The sequence below is a fragment of the Pseudophryne corroboree genome, chromosome 5 (assembly GCF_028390025.1).
Source record: "Pseudophryne corroboree isolate aPseCor3 chromosome 5, aPseCor3.hap2, whole genome shotgun sequence".
NCBI lineage: Eukaryota > Metazoa > Chordata > Amphibia > Anura > Myobatrachidae > Pseudophryne > Pseudophryne corroboree.
In genome coordinates this window covers 129,954,160-129,973,891 of record NC_086448.1, presented here as the reverse complement: position 1 = coordinate 129,973,891, position 19,732 = coordinate 129,954,160, and the positions used below count along the sequence as shown (strand labels likewise).

At 45.3% G+C, this 19,732-nt stretch overlaps 1 protein-coding gene across 6 annotated transcripts in view; it reads right to left on the bottom strand.

The window, feature by feature from the left end:
• Window positions 1-19,732, bottom strand: part of HYCC1 (hyccin PI4KA lipid kinase complex subunit 1) — a 191,493-nt gene that overhangs the window by 116,650 nt on the left and 55,111 nt on the right. For all 6 annotated transcript variants that reach the window (XR_010177620.1, XM_063921716.1, XM_063921715.1 and 3 more), the window contains exon 2: window positions 1,823-1,904. Coding sequence is in view for 5 of the 6 variants with exons in the window: in XM_063921716.1 (XP_063777786.1) it covers window positions 1,823-1,873 (51 nt within the window). In the remaining variant the exon portion in view is untranslated. The remainder of the gene's footprint in view (window positions 1-1,822; window positions 1,905-19,732) is intronic.

The window sequence follows — 19,732 nt, the reverse complement described above, 5'->3', positions numbered from 1 at the left end:
CTATAATGAAGCCAAGTAAAAGTTAATGTTTTATTAGGTCTGAATGGTTCCAGCATCATTCTATAGACTTGAAGAGTAGCTTAATACATATAGGACGGACCGACTTTCAAAACACCATCTTACCTCAACCATCCTCAGTTCTTACAATGTCTGAAGCAGGTTAAATATAGTTTTAAAATATCATTGTTAATGCTACCAAATCGGTTTTATATAGGACGACTTGAAATTTAGGTTTAGTGGTCTAATTAATCTGTGTGTGTGTGTGTGTGCATCTGCACTTTAGTGTGTGTGTGTGTGTGTGTATGCGTGCGTCTGTGCGCGCGTCTGCGCATTAGTGTGTGTGTGCGTGCGTCTGCGCTTTAGTGTGTGCGCGCACGTGTGCGTCTGCGCTTTAGTGTGTGTGTTTCTGCGCTTTAGTGTGTGTGTGCGCTCGCGTGTATGTGTCTGCGCTTTAGAGAGTGTGTGTGTGTGTGCGCGCTCGCGTGTATGTGTCTGCGCGTTAGTGTGCGCGCGTGTGTATGTGTGTGCACGCGCATGTGTGTATGTGTGTGCACGCGCATGTGTGTATGTGCGCGTGTATGTGCGCTTTAGTGTGCGCGATTGCGCTTTAGTGTGTGCGTGCGCATGTCTGCGCTTTAGTGTGCGTGTCTGCGCTTTAATGTGTGCGCGTGTCTGCGCTTTAATGTGTGCGCGCGTCTGCGCTTTAGTGTGTGCGCACGCCTGCGCTTAGGTCTTCGCTTTAGTGTGTGTGCGTGTGTCTGCGCTTTAGTGTGTGCGCGCTTTAGTGTGTGTGTGTGCCTGCGTGCGTGTATGTGTCTGCGCTTTAGTGGGTGCGCATGCATGTCTGCGCTTTAGTGGGTGCGCATGCATGTCTGCGCTTTAGTGGGTGCGCATGCATGTCTGCGCTTTAGTGGGTGCGCATGCATGTCTGCGCTTTAGTGGGTGCGCATGCATGTCTGCGCTTTAGTGCGTGTGCGCGTGTGTGTAGGCGTTTCTGTGCATTAGTGTGTGTGTATATGCATGTCTGTGCTTTAGTGTGTGTGTATGCATGTGTCTGCGCTTTAGTGTGTTTCTGTGCTTTAGTGTGTGTGTGTGTGTGTGTGTGTGTCTGTGCTTGTGTGTGTGTCTGTGCATACATGTCTGCGCTTTAGTGTGTGTGCATGCATGCGTGTGTGTCTGCATGCATGCGTGCGTGTCTGCGCTTTAGCGAGAGTGTTTTGTATCCTCAGACACAAGAAAACACTTCTTTTTTTTTAAATACAAAACAATACTGACAATTGTATTTGCGATTGCACTGGATGACAAGTCACCTAATATGATACTACAGATAAGGCTGCCTCCAAGCATTTGTTGTTCTACTGGAAAAGTGATAGAATGAAAATCATGAATCACTGAATGTGATAAGTCCTACATAGGAAATTATGCCCTCAACCCCGTAAACAAAAAAACACCCCACCTCTCCCCAAAAAAACACCCCACATCCATAGAGGGAGATTCAATTCATTATGAGCTGGCCACACATCGTATTACTGCAGCTGAAGTGTTGACACCAATTCAATTAGCATCTCGCCTGGAATGGGGTTTAACATCCCTCACTTTTGCAGCTCAGGAGGGTGAGAGCAATAAAGCCGGCTGCTGTACTACCTTATAAAATTGGTGTTGCACTTTAGACACAGTAATACGATGTGCGGGCTACTCACACTTTACTGAATCTCCCCCACACTGTGCTTAAGTCACCCAATCTCCCCCAACATGCAGTGACAGAAATTTTTATCCAAACTCTGATGTGGGCCACATGTACATTGTAATGCTCAGTGATTACCTTAAACTCTGATAACCATTCCTCTACAGCACCTCGCTCTGTCGTCAACATCTTCCCACATCTAGTAGCCTATGCTGGACATCTGCAAGGAGACAGAGGGGAAACGGTAAACATGTTTGAATGAATATTGTTATCCACCAAACAAATCTGGTCATTACTGGATGGCATAATTTTCCAATGTCAATGTGTTGTCTCTTGCCATGGTGCAAGCTGTATTTCTATTTCTGCTGCGGGGTACACTGGGCTCCAAAGGGAATGACATTGGGGTCTAGAGTAGGATCTTGATCTGAGGCACCAACAGGCTAAAAGCTTTGACTGTTCCCAGAATGCATAGCACCGCCTCCTCTATAACCCGCCTCCGTGCACAGGAGCTCAGTTTTGTAGTTGGTGCCATGCAGTGCAGGTATACAACAGGGCCCGAGAAGAGCTTTTAAAGTGAAAAATGAAGACTTCAAGGGCTGCAGCAGAGGCACTGTAAGTGTTAGATGTCAGTCAGACATCTCCTGCTGCAGCTCCATCACCTCCCCCAGCGGCACTGTACACTCCCGCACCCTGGTTGCCGAGTACCTACAGCGGAGGCTCCGGTTTCTCTCAAGTTAGTCACCCCCCCCCCCTCCCCGCAGCTCTCCAGGATCGTGTGGCCGCACTCAGGGAGGAGGTAAGTGGGTCCCCCAGACGGGACTAGCTGGAAATCGCGATCCCACGTGGCCGGTGGGCCGCGCGCGCTGGTGTGGACACTGTGGCAGTACAGGGACCCCACTAGACCACCAGGACAAGAGCACAGGTCGGTTTTGATAAAAAAAAAAAAAAGTTTATTATATAGCCCACACTACCCGGTGGTGAAGTCCAGCAAGGGGAATAAGGCTTTGACCTGTAGCCCCTCCCCCAGCCCCAGGGCACCATTTAGAGTAAATGTTCCCGCCCTGGAGCTGCATCTCTCTCTCTCCCTCACTCCCTGTCAGCGTTGGGCGCCATTAGGTGAAGCCGAGCTGATCCTGGAACTGTATGGGCAAATCCTCCTCTATAAAGCCACCTGCATGTCGGCGCTATGCATTTTACAGGACACTTAAGTATTCTACATGTCTGCTGAGTGTGTTAGTTAATACCTCTATCACACAGCCCAAAATTTCCCAGGTTATTGCACATGAACGCGCACCAACTCGGGAAATTTCTCGGTGTGAAAGGGTACAGGGTCAAAATCCCGGGATTCCTGCCCCGGCATTTCAACCCTGCAATCGACCAGGGTTGGTCCCGGGATCCTCCCGGGAACCTGGTCTATGTGAACGGGAGCCGGGTCAATGCGCCCCGGCTCCTGTTCACTTTCTATGTAGCAGGCGGCGCTTGGAGATCATGTGATCGCTTTCGCCGCCCCCGCCGCGTCACCGCTGACGTCAGCAACCCGTCAATATGCCGGGCTACTGACTGCGGTATGCAAGGGGTCTTACCCGGGAATGTCCCTGCATGTTCCAGGGACCGTATTCCCAGGTCAGACCACTGCATATCTGGTGTGAAAGGGGTATAAGAAAGAGTGCATTTAGTCAGGGTTATGTAGTACAAGTACCCTGTGATATACATCCAGTCTTTACTGTGCATTGTTATATCGATTGAGTGTATAGCTATATTTAGTAGTACTCTGTATCGCTAGTCCAGTGCTGTTCTATTGCATGTCATAATTTCTGCATTGTACAATGTGACTATGTGTGTGCATGTAGCTGCTGTGTGACCTCCATTTTGTGTATCTCACTCAGATTGCTATCCCTATATTCTATAACCTGAGGGGGCTAGATGCGTCAGGTTTATAATTTAATATAGGTGTTTCACAAGACATACTCAGTGTGTATTTTTTTCTGTGATTTTTAGTCACCATATACCTCTTGAATTCCCTGTTTGTGCTGTTACACTACACAGGGGGTTCTTGTCAGGTATTGTGCTGTCGATATTGTACTGGGAAGCCCTGCATTGAGCTTTCGGATATGTCAGCTACAAAGGGCAATGGTGCTGGGGCTGATCCCACATTGTGTGGTGGTGACGCTGTAGACACATTTGAGGAAAATATAGCAGCTGAGGGTTCAGGTTCTGGGTGTTCCTTACCCCCCAGTGAGATCATAGCAAAGGGGGTTCAAAATGACCCACCTTGGGCTACCTTCTCCACGCTATTGAATACGCTGGTAACTAGACTAATGCCCCCTATGGGACCTCCTGTACCGGTACAACCACTTATGGATCCCGCGGTTAACCCACCATGGGCAGATCAACGGTCTGCTCAGTTACAGCAATTGAATCAATCACGGACTACTCAGAAGTCTAACCCTCGCCCGCCTAAGACCAAGGGGTCCTCTAAGCGGGCCATTACTTCCTCACAATCCACCAACGTCCCAGACACCTCATCTGATGAGGATGGCGTTTATACTGAACCCACAGATTCTGATGGGGAATCTGTCTCACAGGTGGATGTTCCTGACTTGTTGGAGGCTATCAGGCTCATTCTTCAAATTATTGATGACCCGAAGCCTGATGCTGCCCTTAAGAAACCGGACAGATTTAAACATCAGAAAGTGGTTAAACAAGTTTTACCTCATTCTGACCATTTAGTTGACATATATCAGGAGTCCTGGGAAGATCCAGGAAAGAAATTCATGCCTCATTAGAAGATGCTGGCTCGCTATCCCCTCGCTGTGGAGCTAAGTAAAAATTGGGAAACACTCCCGCCAGTGGATTCGCAGGTTGCGTGGCTGGTGGTATCCTCAGCTCTGCCAGTAACTACCATCACGTCTCTGAAAGAACAGACGGATAAGCATGTGGAGGGTTGTTTAAAGGCGATTTACACCCTAGCAGGTGCAGTGCATCGGCCCACCATTTCAGCGACATGGGCTGCAGAGGCTATTGAAGCGTGGGCTCAGGAGTTGGAAGCGGAGATGTCTTCCAACGCTTCTGATCATGATAGACAATGCTCATCGTATATTGTCACAGCTTCTCATTACATTAAAGAGGCGGCTTCTGATGGCGGTATTCTGGCGGCCAAGGCTTCTACTACGTCCATACTGGCTCGCTGGATTCTATGGTTGCGGTCCTGGTCCGTGGATCTGGAGGTACTCCCTTTTAAGGGAGACATTCTTTTCAGAGAAGACCTCAACAAGATAGTGGCTGACTTAGCTTCTGCTAAAACAGCTTGTCTACCTAGTACTGTTCCTTCTGTACCGAAGGCGAAGAGTACTTCCTTTCGCTCCTTTCATCCTTCAGGGAAAGCAAAGGGTCAGGCGTACCCGAAACAGATTCAAACTTCCAAACCCAATAAGCCCAAACCCAAACGGGCCTGGGCTGCCAGTCAGCCTGCTTCCGAGACGGACAAGCCTGCCGCATGATGGGGCGGGCCTCCCTCTGGGGGATCCCAGGGTGGGGGACTGACTTCTAGGGTATTCCCAGGAATGATTGAAGACCACTTCCGATGCCTGGGTACGGGAAGTAGTCACTCGAGGTTACGCCGTATCCTTAAAAAATCGTCCCTCCTCATCGATTTTGCCCTACAAACGACCCTTCGGATCAGGTGAAGGCAAAAACTCTTCATTCGGTGGTACAGTCCCTCCTGGACACAGGAGTGGTAGTACAGGTGCCTCTGGCTCAGAGAGTCAAGGGGTACTATTCACCGCTGTTCCTAGTCCCGAAACCGAATGGGTCCTCCCGGCCCATTCTCAACCTCAAGTCCTTGAACAAATTTGTGAGGGTCTCCAAGTTTTGTATGGAAACTCTTCGCTCTATTGTTTTGGCATTGGAACATGGGGATTATATGGTCTCCCTGGACATACAGGATGCTTATCTGCATATTCCCATTGCAATGTCGCATCAGCAATACCTGAGGTTTGCAGTTGGCAACCTCCATTACCAATTTTGGGCGTTACCTTTTGGTTTGACCACGGCTTTGCGAGTCTTCACCAAGGTCATGTCGGTAATGACGGCTGTACTCCGCCGTCAAGGGGTCAGGATCCTACCGTACCGGGACGGCAAATTCCCCAGAAGTTCTCCTACGCCACCTGGATCTGACCATCCAGTTTCTGCAAGCCCACGGGTGGCTCATCAACTGGAAGAAATCTTCCCTGATCCCTGCTCAGAGCATGGTGCACCTGGAGGCGTTGTTGGACACTCACAACCAGCGGTTGTTCTTGTCTCAGGAGAAAGTCCTGAAGCTTCAGGAAAGGATTCAATGCCTCCTATCTTGTACACAAGTGTCGTTACTTTCGGCGATGCAAGTGCTAGGTCTCATGGTGTCGGCTTTCGACATGGTGGATCAGGTCTCAAATGATCTCATTGTCTCCGGAGGTCCATCCGTCACTGAGCTGGTGGCTTCTTGACCAACGATTGAGAAGGGGTCTATTCTGGATCTCCAACTGGGTCCTTCTGACGACGGATGCCAGAGAGGTTGGGGTGCGGTGTTGGAGCAACACTCCCTTCAGGGTCGGTGGACCAAGGAGGAGTCTCTCCTCCCGATAAACATTCTAGAATTGCGGGCGGTGTTCAACACATTGAACTTGGCCCAGCATTTAATACAGAACAGACCTGTTCAAGTACAGTCGGAAAACGCCACCATGGTGGCATACATCAATCATCAAGGCGGCACTCAAAGCCGCATGGCAATGAGAGAAGTATCATGGATTCTTCAGTGGACGCAACGCCATCTGCCAGCCATATCGGCAGTATTCATTCCGGGTGTCCTAAACTGGAAAGCGGACTCTCTCAGTCGTCAGGACGTACACACCAGAGAGTGGAGCCTCCATCCAGAAGTGTTTCAACTCCTCGTGGACAGGTGGGGCCTTCCAGATGTGGACCTGATGGCATCTTGACACAATCACAAGGTTCCGGTCTTCGGAGCAAGGACAAGGGATCCTCAAGCTGTATTCCTGGACGCACTGGCAATTTCATGGAACTTGCAGCTGCCATACGTGTTCCCTCCGGTGTCACTCCTGCCCAGAGTAATAAGGAAGTTCAAGCAAGAAGGAGGAATCCTACTTCTGATCGCTCCCGCATGGCCCAGACGGCATTGGTTCTCAGACCTTCAGGGTCTCTTGATAGAGCGTCCCCTTCTACTTCCACAGCGCCCAGATCTCCTCGTTCAGGGCCCCTGTGCATATCAGAATTTAGCCCGGTTGGCTTTGACAGCGTGGCTCTTGAAGCTTCCGTCTTGAGGGCTAAAGGATTTTCAGAGGCGGTCATTCAAACCATGTTGAAGGCCCGGAAAACCGGCTTCTGCCCAGATTTATCATAAGGGCTGGAATTCTTACTTTGCGCATCTAACAATCATGACGCTTACAAGTTTAGTACGGCCAAACTTTTGGCCTTTCTACAACAGGGCCTGGACTTGGGCCTTCGTCTGGCCTCCATCAAGGTTCATACTTCTGCCTTGTCGGTTTGGTTACAGAGAAAAATTGCGACTTTACCTGATGTACATACATTCACTCAGGCTGTGTTGCGGATTCAACCTCCCTACGTCCCATCTGTGGCCCCTTGGGACTGGTCGTGGTTTTGGAGGCATTGCAAGGGTCTCCGTTTGAGCCTCTTGAATCTACAGACCTTAAGTGGCTTCTCTTAAGGTATTGTTTCTGCTGGCTATTGCCTCTGCTAGACGGGTGTCGGATTTGGGTGCCTTGTCTTGTAGGTCACCATATCTGATTTTTCACCGTGATCAGGCGGTTCTTAGAAAACGTCCCGGGTATTTACCTAAGGTGGTGTCGTCTTTCCACCTTAATCAGGAGATTGTGGTTCCGGCCTTTGCCTCTCCTGAATTGTCTTCCAAAGAGCGGTCTTTGGTACGGGCTCTCCATATCTATGTGAAGAGAATTGCATCCATCAGGAAGTCGGATTCTCTTTGTTCTGTTTGGTTTTCACAAATGTGGCTGGCCTGCTCACAAGCAGACCCTGGCCAGATGGATTAGAATGGTGATTGCACATACTTATGTACAGGCTGGCCTTCCAGCTCCTGCTACCATCAGAGCCCATTCTACTTGGTTGGTTGGACGGACCCTCTTGGTGCGACCCTTGAACAATTGTGTAAGGCGGCTACGTGGTCCTCAGTGAACACATTAATAAGGTTCTATGCCTTTGATACTTCCGCCTCCCAGGTTGCTTGTTTTGGATGCCGGGTTCTTGTGCCCGCTACAGTGTGTCCCCTCCCATGAGAAACTGCTTTAGGACATCCCCAATGTCATTCCCTGTGGAGCCCAGTGTACCCCACAGCAGAAAATGAGATTTATGGTAAGAACTTACCATTGTTAAATCTCTTTCTGCGAGGTACACTGGGCTCCACAGGGTGCCAACCCTGACGCACTTAGCTTCTTTGAGTTTGTATGGCATTAGCCGCTGACACCTTCTCCTGTCGTGAGAATGTGGTTACTAACGGTTGTAGTCTTTTACCTGCTACTGCATTGAACTGGTTAACAAAACGGAGCTCCTGTGCACGGAGGCGGGGTTATAGAGGCGGCAGCGGCGCTATGCATTCTGGGAAAAGTCAAAGCTTTTAGCCTGTTGGTGTCTCGGATCAAGATCCTACTCTACACCCCAATGTCATTCCCTGTGGAGACCAGTGTACCTCGCAGAAAGAGATTTAACAACGGTAAGTTCTTACCATAAATCTCGTTTTCACTGCACTGTATCAACTGGCTGCCAATTTAGTATTGGCAATTAACGCTTCATGTACAAAGATTTGTTTTCTATCTCACGCTAAGTTAGCTGTAGCGCATTACAAATCAGGTAACAAGCACAGGTGTGTAGTTATCAAGGAAGGAAATATCTTTTCAGCACAGGAAAAAACACGTAACATTAGAACGCATGCAGGTAATTATATGCCATTCCTCTCCGCTGTAATTTACCTCCGACAATTTCTAAGTAAACAAGCCCACGTTAAGTAATCTGTGAGGGAAAGCTGTGATTCTACAGTATTTTGACACCTGTTAAGAAATACTCAGTGAAAGGGAAGAAACAGACATCTTGCTATACAGCTGGGGAAATAGGACATCAAATTAGAATTAAAGATCTCACAATACCTAATGAATGGTAAAATCAGAGTTGTATAAAAAACTTATTTCACACTTACTATGAAGCCTGGAATGTCATGAACTGTGACAAACTTTGCTAAAGCTTTCGACACACTGCCAAACATGAGACTTATCTATAAGTTACATGAACTAGGGGTAGGGAGCTCAATATGAACTTGGGTTCGCAACTGGTTACATAATAGGGAGCAGTGCGTTGTGGTAAATGGAACTTTTTCAAATTGGAATGAAGTTCTAAGTGGTGTGCCACAAGGGTCTGTACTCGGACCACAATTGTTCAACATTGTCATTAGCACTCTAGCGGAAGGTCTAGAGAGCGGCTGGTCTTCAGTATGCCGGCGGTCGGGCTCCTGGCGACCAGCATACCGGCGCCGGGAGCCCGACAGCCGGCATACAGACACTTATTCTCCCTCGTGGGGGTCCACGACCCCCCTGGAGGGAGAATAAAATAGTGTGGTGCGCGTAGCGCGCCACCGTGCCCGTAGCGTGGCGAGCGCAGCGAGCCCGCAAGGGGCTCATTTGCGCTCGCCACACTGTCGGTAAGCCGGCGGCCGGCCTCCCGGCGCCGGTATGCTGGTTGCCGGCAGATCGTAGTGAACCCCTAGAGAGCATGGCGTCAATTTTTGCAGAGGATACCGAACTATGTAAGGTTATAAATTCGGAGGGAGATGCAGAGTCTCTCCAGAACGATTTATTTAAACTGGAATCATGGGCAGCAAAATGGAGAATGAGGTTCAATACAGACAAGTGTAAGGTAATGCACCTCTGTAGGAAGAACAAAAATATCACCTACACACCTAATGGGATGATTTTAGGGGACTCCATACTGGAAAAAGATTTAGGTGTGCATATAGATAACAAACTTACCAGCAGCACCCAATGTAGGATAGTAGCAAAAAAAATATATATATATACATATCTATCTATCTATCTATCTATATATATATATATATATATATATATATATATATATATATATATATATATATATATATATATATATATACACATACATACATACATACATACATACATACATATATATATATATATGTATGTATGTATGTATCTATATCTCTTTACAGTTGCCAGCAGAGCACCATGTTAATGGATTACACATTTGCCAGGCAAAATAGAAAATCTGAATTGAACTTTTGGGGGGTGATTCAATTGTTTATCACTCCCGTGGCTCCAGTCTAAAAAATGACCGGTAGCCATTCAATTGTTTGCGCAGCCAGCTCTGCGCTAGGTATGCAAATGCACAGGGTTAGCCGCATTAAGCAGCATCTCCCATGCTAAGTGCCAGGCACACTGCAGTGATTTAACGCAAAGCTTTGTCTCCTAATCCTTTGTGTTATTCAAGATATCTGTAACAGTGCAGTATTAGGGAGTGATAAAGAGGACTGGCATAAGCTTTTAAAATGGCTTAATTTGCGTATTAATGAAATACCAAAGCCGTTTAATGGATCATCTATCCAATTCTCCATAGGATGGACACCATATATGGATCTTATGGCTGCCAACAGACGTATAGAGCCTAACTAAAGTCCACCACCCTGAAAGTTCCACCATCTAAAGTTGCATCACCCATGCCAGGAAACCTGTGACTGGAGACATAAATGTGGAGATGTTTGCTCCACCTCAGTCCATTTGGTATGTGTGTAATGTATTTAAACACATTAAAAAAACAAAAAAAAAAAACACACACACACCACAACAACAACCTATTTACACACATATATGCACATATATTTAATTAATACCACTGATGTAGAGTGACCATATTATCCCTTTAGCCTGGGACACTCATGAATTACACAGGTCCTGTGCTGCTTAAAACCAGGTGAAATGCAGGCTTGTAGTCAGCCAGCCACAGAACCTGTATAATTCATGAGTGTCCCAGGTTAAAGGGATAATATGGTCAGCCTAGCTGATGACACCTGTACATGAAATGAGCGCATATGCAGCGTATGACCATGTACATTTTTTTCCTCCTGTAAGCCAGGTTCTCTCTATGTAATACAAAAGAGTGGGACATCAGTAAAATAACTTGGGAGTGAGATCAAAAGGCTGATTTTCCAGGATTTGAGTTAAATATGTGTTTTCCGTTGACAAGCCCCATAATATAATACTGGGTCAAGCTGTCCAAACCCTCCTCTGTACTCCAAAGTGGGAGGGTTGGAATTGTAAATTTGTATGAGGCGGTAATTACGAGAAAGCTGTGCAAACCTGCTCCAAATAAACTTAGAGCATCTGCAGAAGAAGGACTACCATTTAGTGGATTGTTCATCTTTACTACTTGCACCCATTTTCATTGTGTCCTATTGAATTGCTGACAGATGTGCCTGAACAGCCAGCCCATAAATATTGATTTGTTTCTGAGGGATATCTGTCTGAATAATAGGATCCGTCTGAAAAATAGGATGGCATTACAACAGAAAGACAGATGCCTGCTAATAACCTAGGAGTGTGCAAGTATCAAGAAATGTGAAGCCTCAGTTTGTTAAATGAACCTTATAGTTTAAGTAACTGCTGTATTAAAAACAATTTAGTGTTTGGGTGAGAAAAGGTAGAGCAGTCTAAATTTCCATTTTATGTTCCCTTCTCCGTTCCAGCAACAGTCATATTATGCGATTGGGAGACTTCGAATGCTAGAATATGAGAGGCAATTCAAATATCCACACGTGACAAGAGAAGGCCATTCACTTTCAGTCATGTAGGGGGTACCATTTATAATGCATCTATCCAATAGTCATTTCGACTAGTTCCTTCTCTGTGATAGCTATCCAATACCTCACTTAATACCACTTTCACACTGACCGAAAAACCCAGGATTTTGCTGGGCGACCCAGGTCCTGGCTCAGTGTGAAAGGGTCTACCTGGGTCCAAATTGCCGGAGCGTCGACCCTGGTCGCTACCGGGGCTATTCCCAGGTCACACATGGGTAGCATCCAGTGTGAAAAGGCATGACATGACTCGTGATGACCTGGGTCATGCCTAAAAGGAGCAGATTGGTGGACTCAGAAGCACTTGGAGAGGACATACTCTGGGAATAACCCGGGTCCATCTGCAGGTGTGAAAGGAGTAAGTAATCTAAAACCCCGGCTCTAACCTTGTGTTCAGTGTCCCAGGTTGGAGGTGGGTTTTAAGTGTATTACTAAAAGCATCAGAAAGCATATGTCAAGATACTAGGATTATTTACCCTAGTAAAACTGGACAAATTAGTGTTATGCCATGGTAGCGTCTAGTTTCCCTTTGTGGAGAGGACCTTTCCCATAAGCCCCTGGGTCCATGTCGCAAACTATTTGGAATAGTAACCTGTGGCGAGCGAAGAGAGACACCGAGCCCAAAGCGTGGCGAGCAAAGCGAGCCCGCGAGGGTCCAATGGTGCATTGAAAAAAATAAAAAATAAACCTCAAAACGAATGAAGAAAACATTCAGGTGCTGTAAGGGCTGAAGTTCTCTCCTGCCCTCTCGTTATGTCACTTCCAGGTCCTGATCACGAAGGGAGCATAGACACAACCGATATGCCATGGGGAAGATTTATCAAACCTACTAAAAAGCACAAAAAGGTGTTGCCCACAGCAACCAATCAGATTCTACATATCATTTTTTTAGACTGTAACAGATAAATGACAAGGGGAATTAAGTTCTAAAATGACGGGAGCTATACAATTGTTTGTGCTGCTGGGTGAGAGTGCTGGGGGCTCCTTAGCAGCAGCACGCCCTGCATTTTGGGCACGACAAGTATTGAGCACCTGCCACAACCAATTGCATAGCCCCCCCAAGAGCAAAGGCTAGGATAACCAAAATCCCCCCTCCACTTGTTCTCTACAGAAGGGTTGATCATTCTCACCGTCCTTAATGCGCAGGATTTCCTGAACGCATCTGTAAAATAGATATGTGCACTGAATAAACATGTTTTAGGAATATGGCCATGAGAGCAGTTTACTAGTGAAATCTCTGAGAAATAACAGAGACGCTTTACACATTGCCAGCAAGCAGGACACAATGCAATGTAACAACATAAGCCATCTATTTTTAACATTAAGCAGAGTTTATTTTAAAGTTGCAGACGCAGAGATAACGGCGCCCAAAGCAGAGGCACAGCAGAGTGCAACAAAGATAAACTCAGTAAAAATTGGCAGACAACATCTACAAGCCAAAACGTTAAAGTCACCTGAAGGTGATGAATCAGCTTACGTGCAGCTGTCTGATTTGCAAACTTATTTCTGTGTCAAAACTAAGATGTTACCAGGGCAACACATAACCCATAAATAAAAGAACTCTGAACTTCTGTCCTGTGTTTTCTATCCTTCACCAAGTAACTCACATGTTGCGTAATAAGTGACAACTCCTCGCACTGTTTCTGAGCACATGCCCCACAGGACTTGTTGCTTAGCAGAAGATGTATACCATACCAGACTGAAGACATGAGTACGATCTGGAAACCATTATACAAAACCACACAACCTCCTTGTTTAATTAACCCTTGAGGGGATTACGAGAAACCAAGAAAACGCTTATGAACATTCTCCCCCCCCCCCCCCACTTTTTTATTTTTGTATTTATTCATTCATTGGGTGGAATTCAATTGTTTGAAAAGCCAGTTGGGTGTCTGTTTTTTCTAACAATTGAATACCCCCCTTAGAATGCAATAGTTCAATGTATACATAGCTCTATACATAACCAGAAAGTAAGATGCAGTCAGCAATGGTAGTAAGCTCTGAAGAGCTCTAAGCAACTTAGCCTCCACTTGACAGGTAGGCATACCTGTATTTCCACAATGCTTTCTCTTTTTGTAAAAGCACCAAGTAACAATTATTCATATTGTAATAGTATACTCTATTTTTGGTAAGTATATGTTAAGAGATAAGAATTGAAGACAAAAAAAAAAAAAAAAAAAAAAAAGGGCAAATCACCTAGGCCCAATATGCAGAAAAATATATATATTGTAAGCATATTAATAATTGCCGACAGCAGATTATAAAGCACACCCTTGCTTCCCCCCTGTTTGCCTATTACCTGTGCTACATATAAGATCTAAGCGCTTTAGGTCATTTGGGTGTGGAGCTTCAGCAGGGAGATGGGTGGAAGATTAGTGATGCTACAGGAGCTCCCTGAAGCAGTCCTGCTACTTTATTTGCAGTCTGACACAGAAATGCAGGACAATCACACTGCTACACAAACATTGGGGTCTATTCATGAAGCAGTGAAAAGTGTGGAGAAGTTGCCCATGGCGACCAATCAGCATTGAAGTAACATTTAGAATTTGCATACTATAAAATGATACAGAGCAACAGATTGGTTACCACGGGTAACCTCCCCACAGGCACACTTCTCCACTCTTTTCACTGCTTCATGAATAGACCCTATTATCAGTAAGATCCCAGTTCCCACAGCTCCCACTCTTTTACAGAAACCAGAAAATTGCAAAAGAAACTAGTAACTGTGTGTCAAAGCATATCACCAATCATCTCATTAAACCCATAGCATTTAGTAATGCCAACATGAGAGGAAAAAAGCCCACTCTTGAGACACCCCATATGGGAACAGCTGGTCACCGTGCTCCCTCCATTCCCGTATGAGCTCTAGTAGTTATGTACACTAGATCATGTGAAATAATGGAATGCATGGTAAAAGCCATGGATCATTTAGAGAAACAATGAAAGGAAAACACAAGTGATCGAACAGGCAGCTGCCAATTCCCTTTTATTAGCCTACTTACACCAGGTCTAGGCGAAAAACAGGTCACTGGGGTCCAAATCTCATGACCCCTCGCAGACATCTATGTCTTTGTGAGACCCTATCTGGGAGCAAGTGAGAATGAATAAGTGCTTCTCTCATGAGAGGAACTTTAGCTCAGCAGCAGACTAGAGCTAGGAGGAGTGTTCCGTTTGTGGTCCTACATGCTTCTGTGCTGACCTAGGGATCCTCCTCAAATGCAGAATAGGTAGGCAAGTGATTCTCTCTCCCCCCCCCCCCCCCCATCTTACAAATTGTGTTATACATATACATACCCACATAATCAGGGCTGCCACTAGAAATTGTGGGGCCCGGGAATCACAAAACATATATTTAGGGCTGGGCAAGTTAACCCATTAATATCACATTATTCAACGGCGACAATTTTTTTAATTGCGTGTTAATGCTTGCCAGCCATCGGGGAAGACGCGCAGCTCCTCCACCTCCCTGCAGCGACGCTGAAGTCTCGCCCACTCCCCTTCTGTCAATCGGCAATAACTATCACGTTCCCGCCAACACAACACAAGCATGCTGATCGGTAGCCTCGCCCTCTACAAGCTCCGCCAATCACCATAATTTGCTCCATTACAAGCCCCGCCCGCTCCTCCGTAGTGCGATTTTCTCCGGCTGGGAGTTGTAAGCCAGTAAGCCACATCTTTATCTCTAGGACATAGACAGCTAGGCAGCCCACATGCAGTTCAGGCATATGGAGGAGAAGGTAGCCGCACGTATATACTGAGGGAGCAGCCTTACCCGGGGCTCAGGCTCACTGACTGCAGCATTCACACATGCGTAAGGTGCTGTACACTGACTGTACCTCTGTATGCCTGCTGCTGTTGTCGGTCTTCGTAAGTGACGCATTAAATGCTGGTAGTGTACGCTGCTCACTGTTATACATGGGTCAGTGCTGTACAGACATCTGGCATTAGCCTCGCCTGCCATTAATTCATTCGCATTCATCAATAAAGTACATCTGTAAATTATTGCTGTAGATCCTTTTAAATTGGATATACATTTAAAAATAAAAAACACCTCTAATATATAAAAATTAAGATTTGTCCTTCTGTCTTTCTATACAAATCCACAGTTTACGACAAGTTCGTGAAATTTTACATACGAGCGTATTAAAACGCGACGGAGGCAACTAAAACTATTTGAAATCCCTAGCACGCCTAGGGGGGCAGACAGCAGCACGGAGTATATCAGGAGACAGCATAACTCCGGAATTGCTGGAGCAATGTACTCAAAAATTGGTACATATATGCCTTACAATCTGGCAACAAACACTGTGGGGGTAAGACACCCCAAGCACCCCTAAGGGTGAGGCAGCAGCAGAGTATTTCAGCAGACAGCATAACTCTGGAATGCCTGAAGCAATTTACAACAAACTTGGTACACATATTACTTACACTCTGGGAACAAACACTGTGGGGGTAACACACCACTAGCAAACCTATGGGTGGGCCAACAGCACAGACTATATATCAGGACATGCATGATATGTCCGTGATGACAGGGCTGCATGTAGCACGAACCCACACACTGAGAGTTATATAGTGGAATAGCATGGTCCCCCAGCAGCAGAGAGTATATCAGGAAATAATAATAATAATAATAATAATAATAATAATAATAATAATAATAATGTGCTGAGCTATATAAGAAACTGAAAAAAAAAAATCAATTTCACAGGGGCACTGACATGATGTGAGGAGGGGAATGGAGGCAGCAGGAAGCCACAGACTAAGAGTTGTATAGTGGGAAGAGCAGGGTCCCTTGGGGGACCAAAAAGGGGTGCCGCCACTACACAAAGTGCATCAGTGAACCAAGATATGCCTATATACTAGCTCTCCAACCAACGTAAATTAACGAACAACTATCATTCTAATTTACCATCCTCATCCCATAGCGAAGCAAGGGTATTCAGCTGTCTACAATGTTATTTACAGTGTGTTCAATATTTAAATTTATTTTTGTAAACAGACATTCTTAAAATCACACACATATATATACACACATATATATATATATATATATATATATATATATATATATATATATATATATATACACACACATATATATATATATATATATATATATATATACACACACACATACATACATACATATATACACACACACACACATACATGAACACACATACATATATATACATACACACATATATACACACACACACACTTACTATATGCACAGGGTCTGTTGATCCAGTTTTGCACTACAGAGTACTTACATGCCATGTGTGTGTCTCTCTCTTTTTTCCCTCTCTGCAAAAGTGCGCAACACACTACTTTTGAATTCATTAATGAATTTTGCGCATAACAATGCAATTAATTGCAGAAAATCTTGCAATTAAAAAATGTAATCCACACACACATACATACATACATACATACTTAATCTGCGCTATACAGAAAGCAGTATAGGACCTGTTAGTCGGGACCTTAAGATATCATACAACAAACTAATATCCCAGTGCGCCAATACATATGATTATAAATTCAGTGTCAAACGGAGTCAAGAATCCACCTTAGTGGGCCAATTATGATTTTGATGTACCAGAGACCTTTATTTTGGCAGAACAGATACAAAACACCCTAGAATAAAACCCTCTCACCAGGAAAGATCACCATAAATAAAAATAACCATTAGTGGTCAAGCAATAATGTTTTATTGAAGACTATCATAGAATCTGAAAGAGCCGGATTCCAATTACGAATCCATTATACAACGACATGTTAAATTGATACAAGAAAGGTGGCGCCCGCTGTTCGAGCCTGCCCCCTTCAACCTTTTGAAAATGTTCCTCCCAAAAGGTCTCTTCTAGCATTAAAAAGAACTGTCTTCTCTGAGGCGGCAGCCATTTAGGGAGTGACATTTTCAATACTTATAGAGGGCCTCGTAGGTCAGTGTGAGAGGGCCCCAGCTCTAACTCCAATACTCCCTACATCTCCAACCTCATCTCTGTACACACTTCCTCCCGCCCTCTCCAGTTGGCCAATGACAGTCGCCTCTCCTACACCTTGGTTATTGCAGCTCACTCTTAAATCATAGATTTTTCCTGTGCTGCCCCCAACACTGGAACAAGCTCCCTCATTCCATCAAACTTTTCCCCACCATGCATAGCATCAAACAGGCGCTGAAAACCCACCTGTTCATCATTGCACACCCTTCCATCACAAGACCATGCCACCACGTAACCTACCCCGCCCCTCCTGCTTCGGCCATCTCTAACTCTTACTTCCTGTTCTCAAGTCTCCAAATTCTCGCTCACTCCTCATGATAACAGTTTGTCTCCCCCTTAGATTGTAAGCTCCTAGGAGCAGGGTTCTCCTCCTTCCTGTTCTTACAGCATTCTTCTCTTGCACATCCCCTACAGCCTGTACCACCTCAGTGGCCCCCACCGAGGGTTCAGTAGGATATCCCGGCAGAAGGGATGCTGGCTGTCAGGATCCTGACAACGGCATCCCACCAGCCGTAATACTGGCAGCAAGCGCAGCGAGTCCCCTCACGGGCTCACTGCACTCACCACACTTCGGGCCCAGCGGTGAGCTTTGCTCGCCATGGGTTCTATTCTCCCTCGGTTAGTGTATTCCGACCGCCAGCATTTTACCGGCTGTTGGGATTCTGAATTCCGGGATCCCGACAGCTGGTATATTAACTACATACCCCGCACAGAGCACCACTCATTTGTAGCCTATACATCTCTATCGGCTTCTCTAAACCGGCTAGTTCTACCTTCGCTATTAGACACATGGTTTCAAGAATGAGATACATGGTTTCACTGAGAATTGTGATGTTAATAGTTACTTGTTTACGGTTATGTTCTGGTAACTGTACCATACTGTTTATCCTGTGCGGTCATATTGTTTGCCGTATGTACGGCGCTGCAGACCTATTGAGGTACCCTAAAAATAAAGAACAACAACATTTATTTTTTTTAACTCCTGTAACATTTCCAAACTGACATAAACCTGTTTGACTATAGATTGGTTTCAAAGAAACAGAAAAAAAAAAAAAAACAGTTTCAAAACTCCATAAAAATATTCTAGCTGAACTAAACCACAACCGGTTCAATCATCTTTACACCAAACATTTAGAAAATGTATCGTGTCCTGGGTTACACTATTTTCTAAAATAAATAAATGGATATTTTATTGGCTGCTGTGGGTTTAAGAACATTCACAGGTAGGTTTCATCTTTTCAGAATGCTGGGTTATACAGGTCTATAGTAGATGTCAAGGTTTCCATGTACAGTAGTTGTTTGTTCCAACTAAAACTGGACAAAGCTACACAGAAAACAAAAAAGTTGTTTTTCTTGAGAGATCCACACTTCTAGCAAAAGGAAGCCACAACATATGCCTGTATTCCAGCTGCATCCTGTTTACCATCATCAGAGGTGGATTCGGAGACGCTAGAGACTTGCAATGAAAATCCCCAGTCTCAAGCACCTGGCGCTACGGTGACTGAGGGACTGTATTACAGATGTCAGCACTGGATCATGGTAACAGCATTACACCCCTCCCCAATTCCAAGATAGGTTAGTTTCTTCAAGTCACTTAGATCTCACAGATTATCAATTTTGGGGAATAAAGTAGTCATTTCAATCTTGCTTTTAGTTGTGATTTAGCTGTGATTAGGTGCAGACTAAGGGGTGCATTTACGAAGATGGGAGTTCTATTTAAGATGGAGTGTTGCCCATAGCAACCAATCAAATTCCAAGTATTGTCTTCTAGACGTTGCTAGATAAATGAGAAGTAGAATCTGATTGGTTGCTATGGGCAACATCCCATCTTAAATAGAACTTCCATCTTAGTAAATTTACCCCTAAGACTCCAGAGTAGACTCCATAGCCTTAGGAATCTCATTCTTATGCAGAAAATACTATACATACTGTAGGACAGAGGTAGGCACTCCAGCTGCTGCAGAATGCGGAACTACACATCCCAGAAAAGGAATCACTTGTTTTATCACGCTCGATCTCCTGTCTAAAGTGACGGGAGATTGCAGGGCAATATTCAATTGATTTTTTTTTTTATCGCACCCAAAGCAGTCAGGTTTAGCTGCGTAAAATCGGCTAAATCAGACTAAACTAATGGGC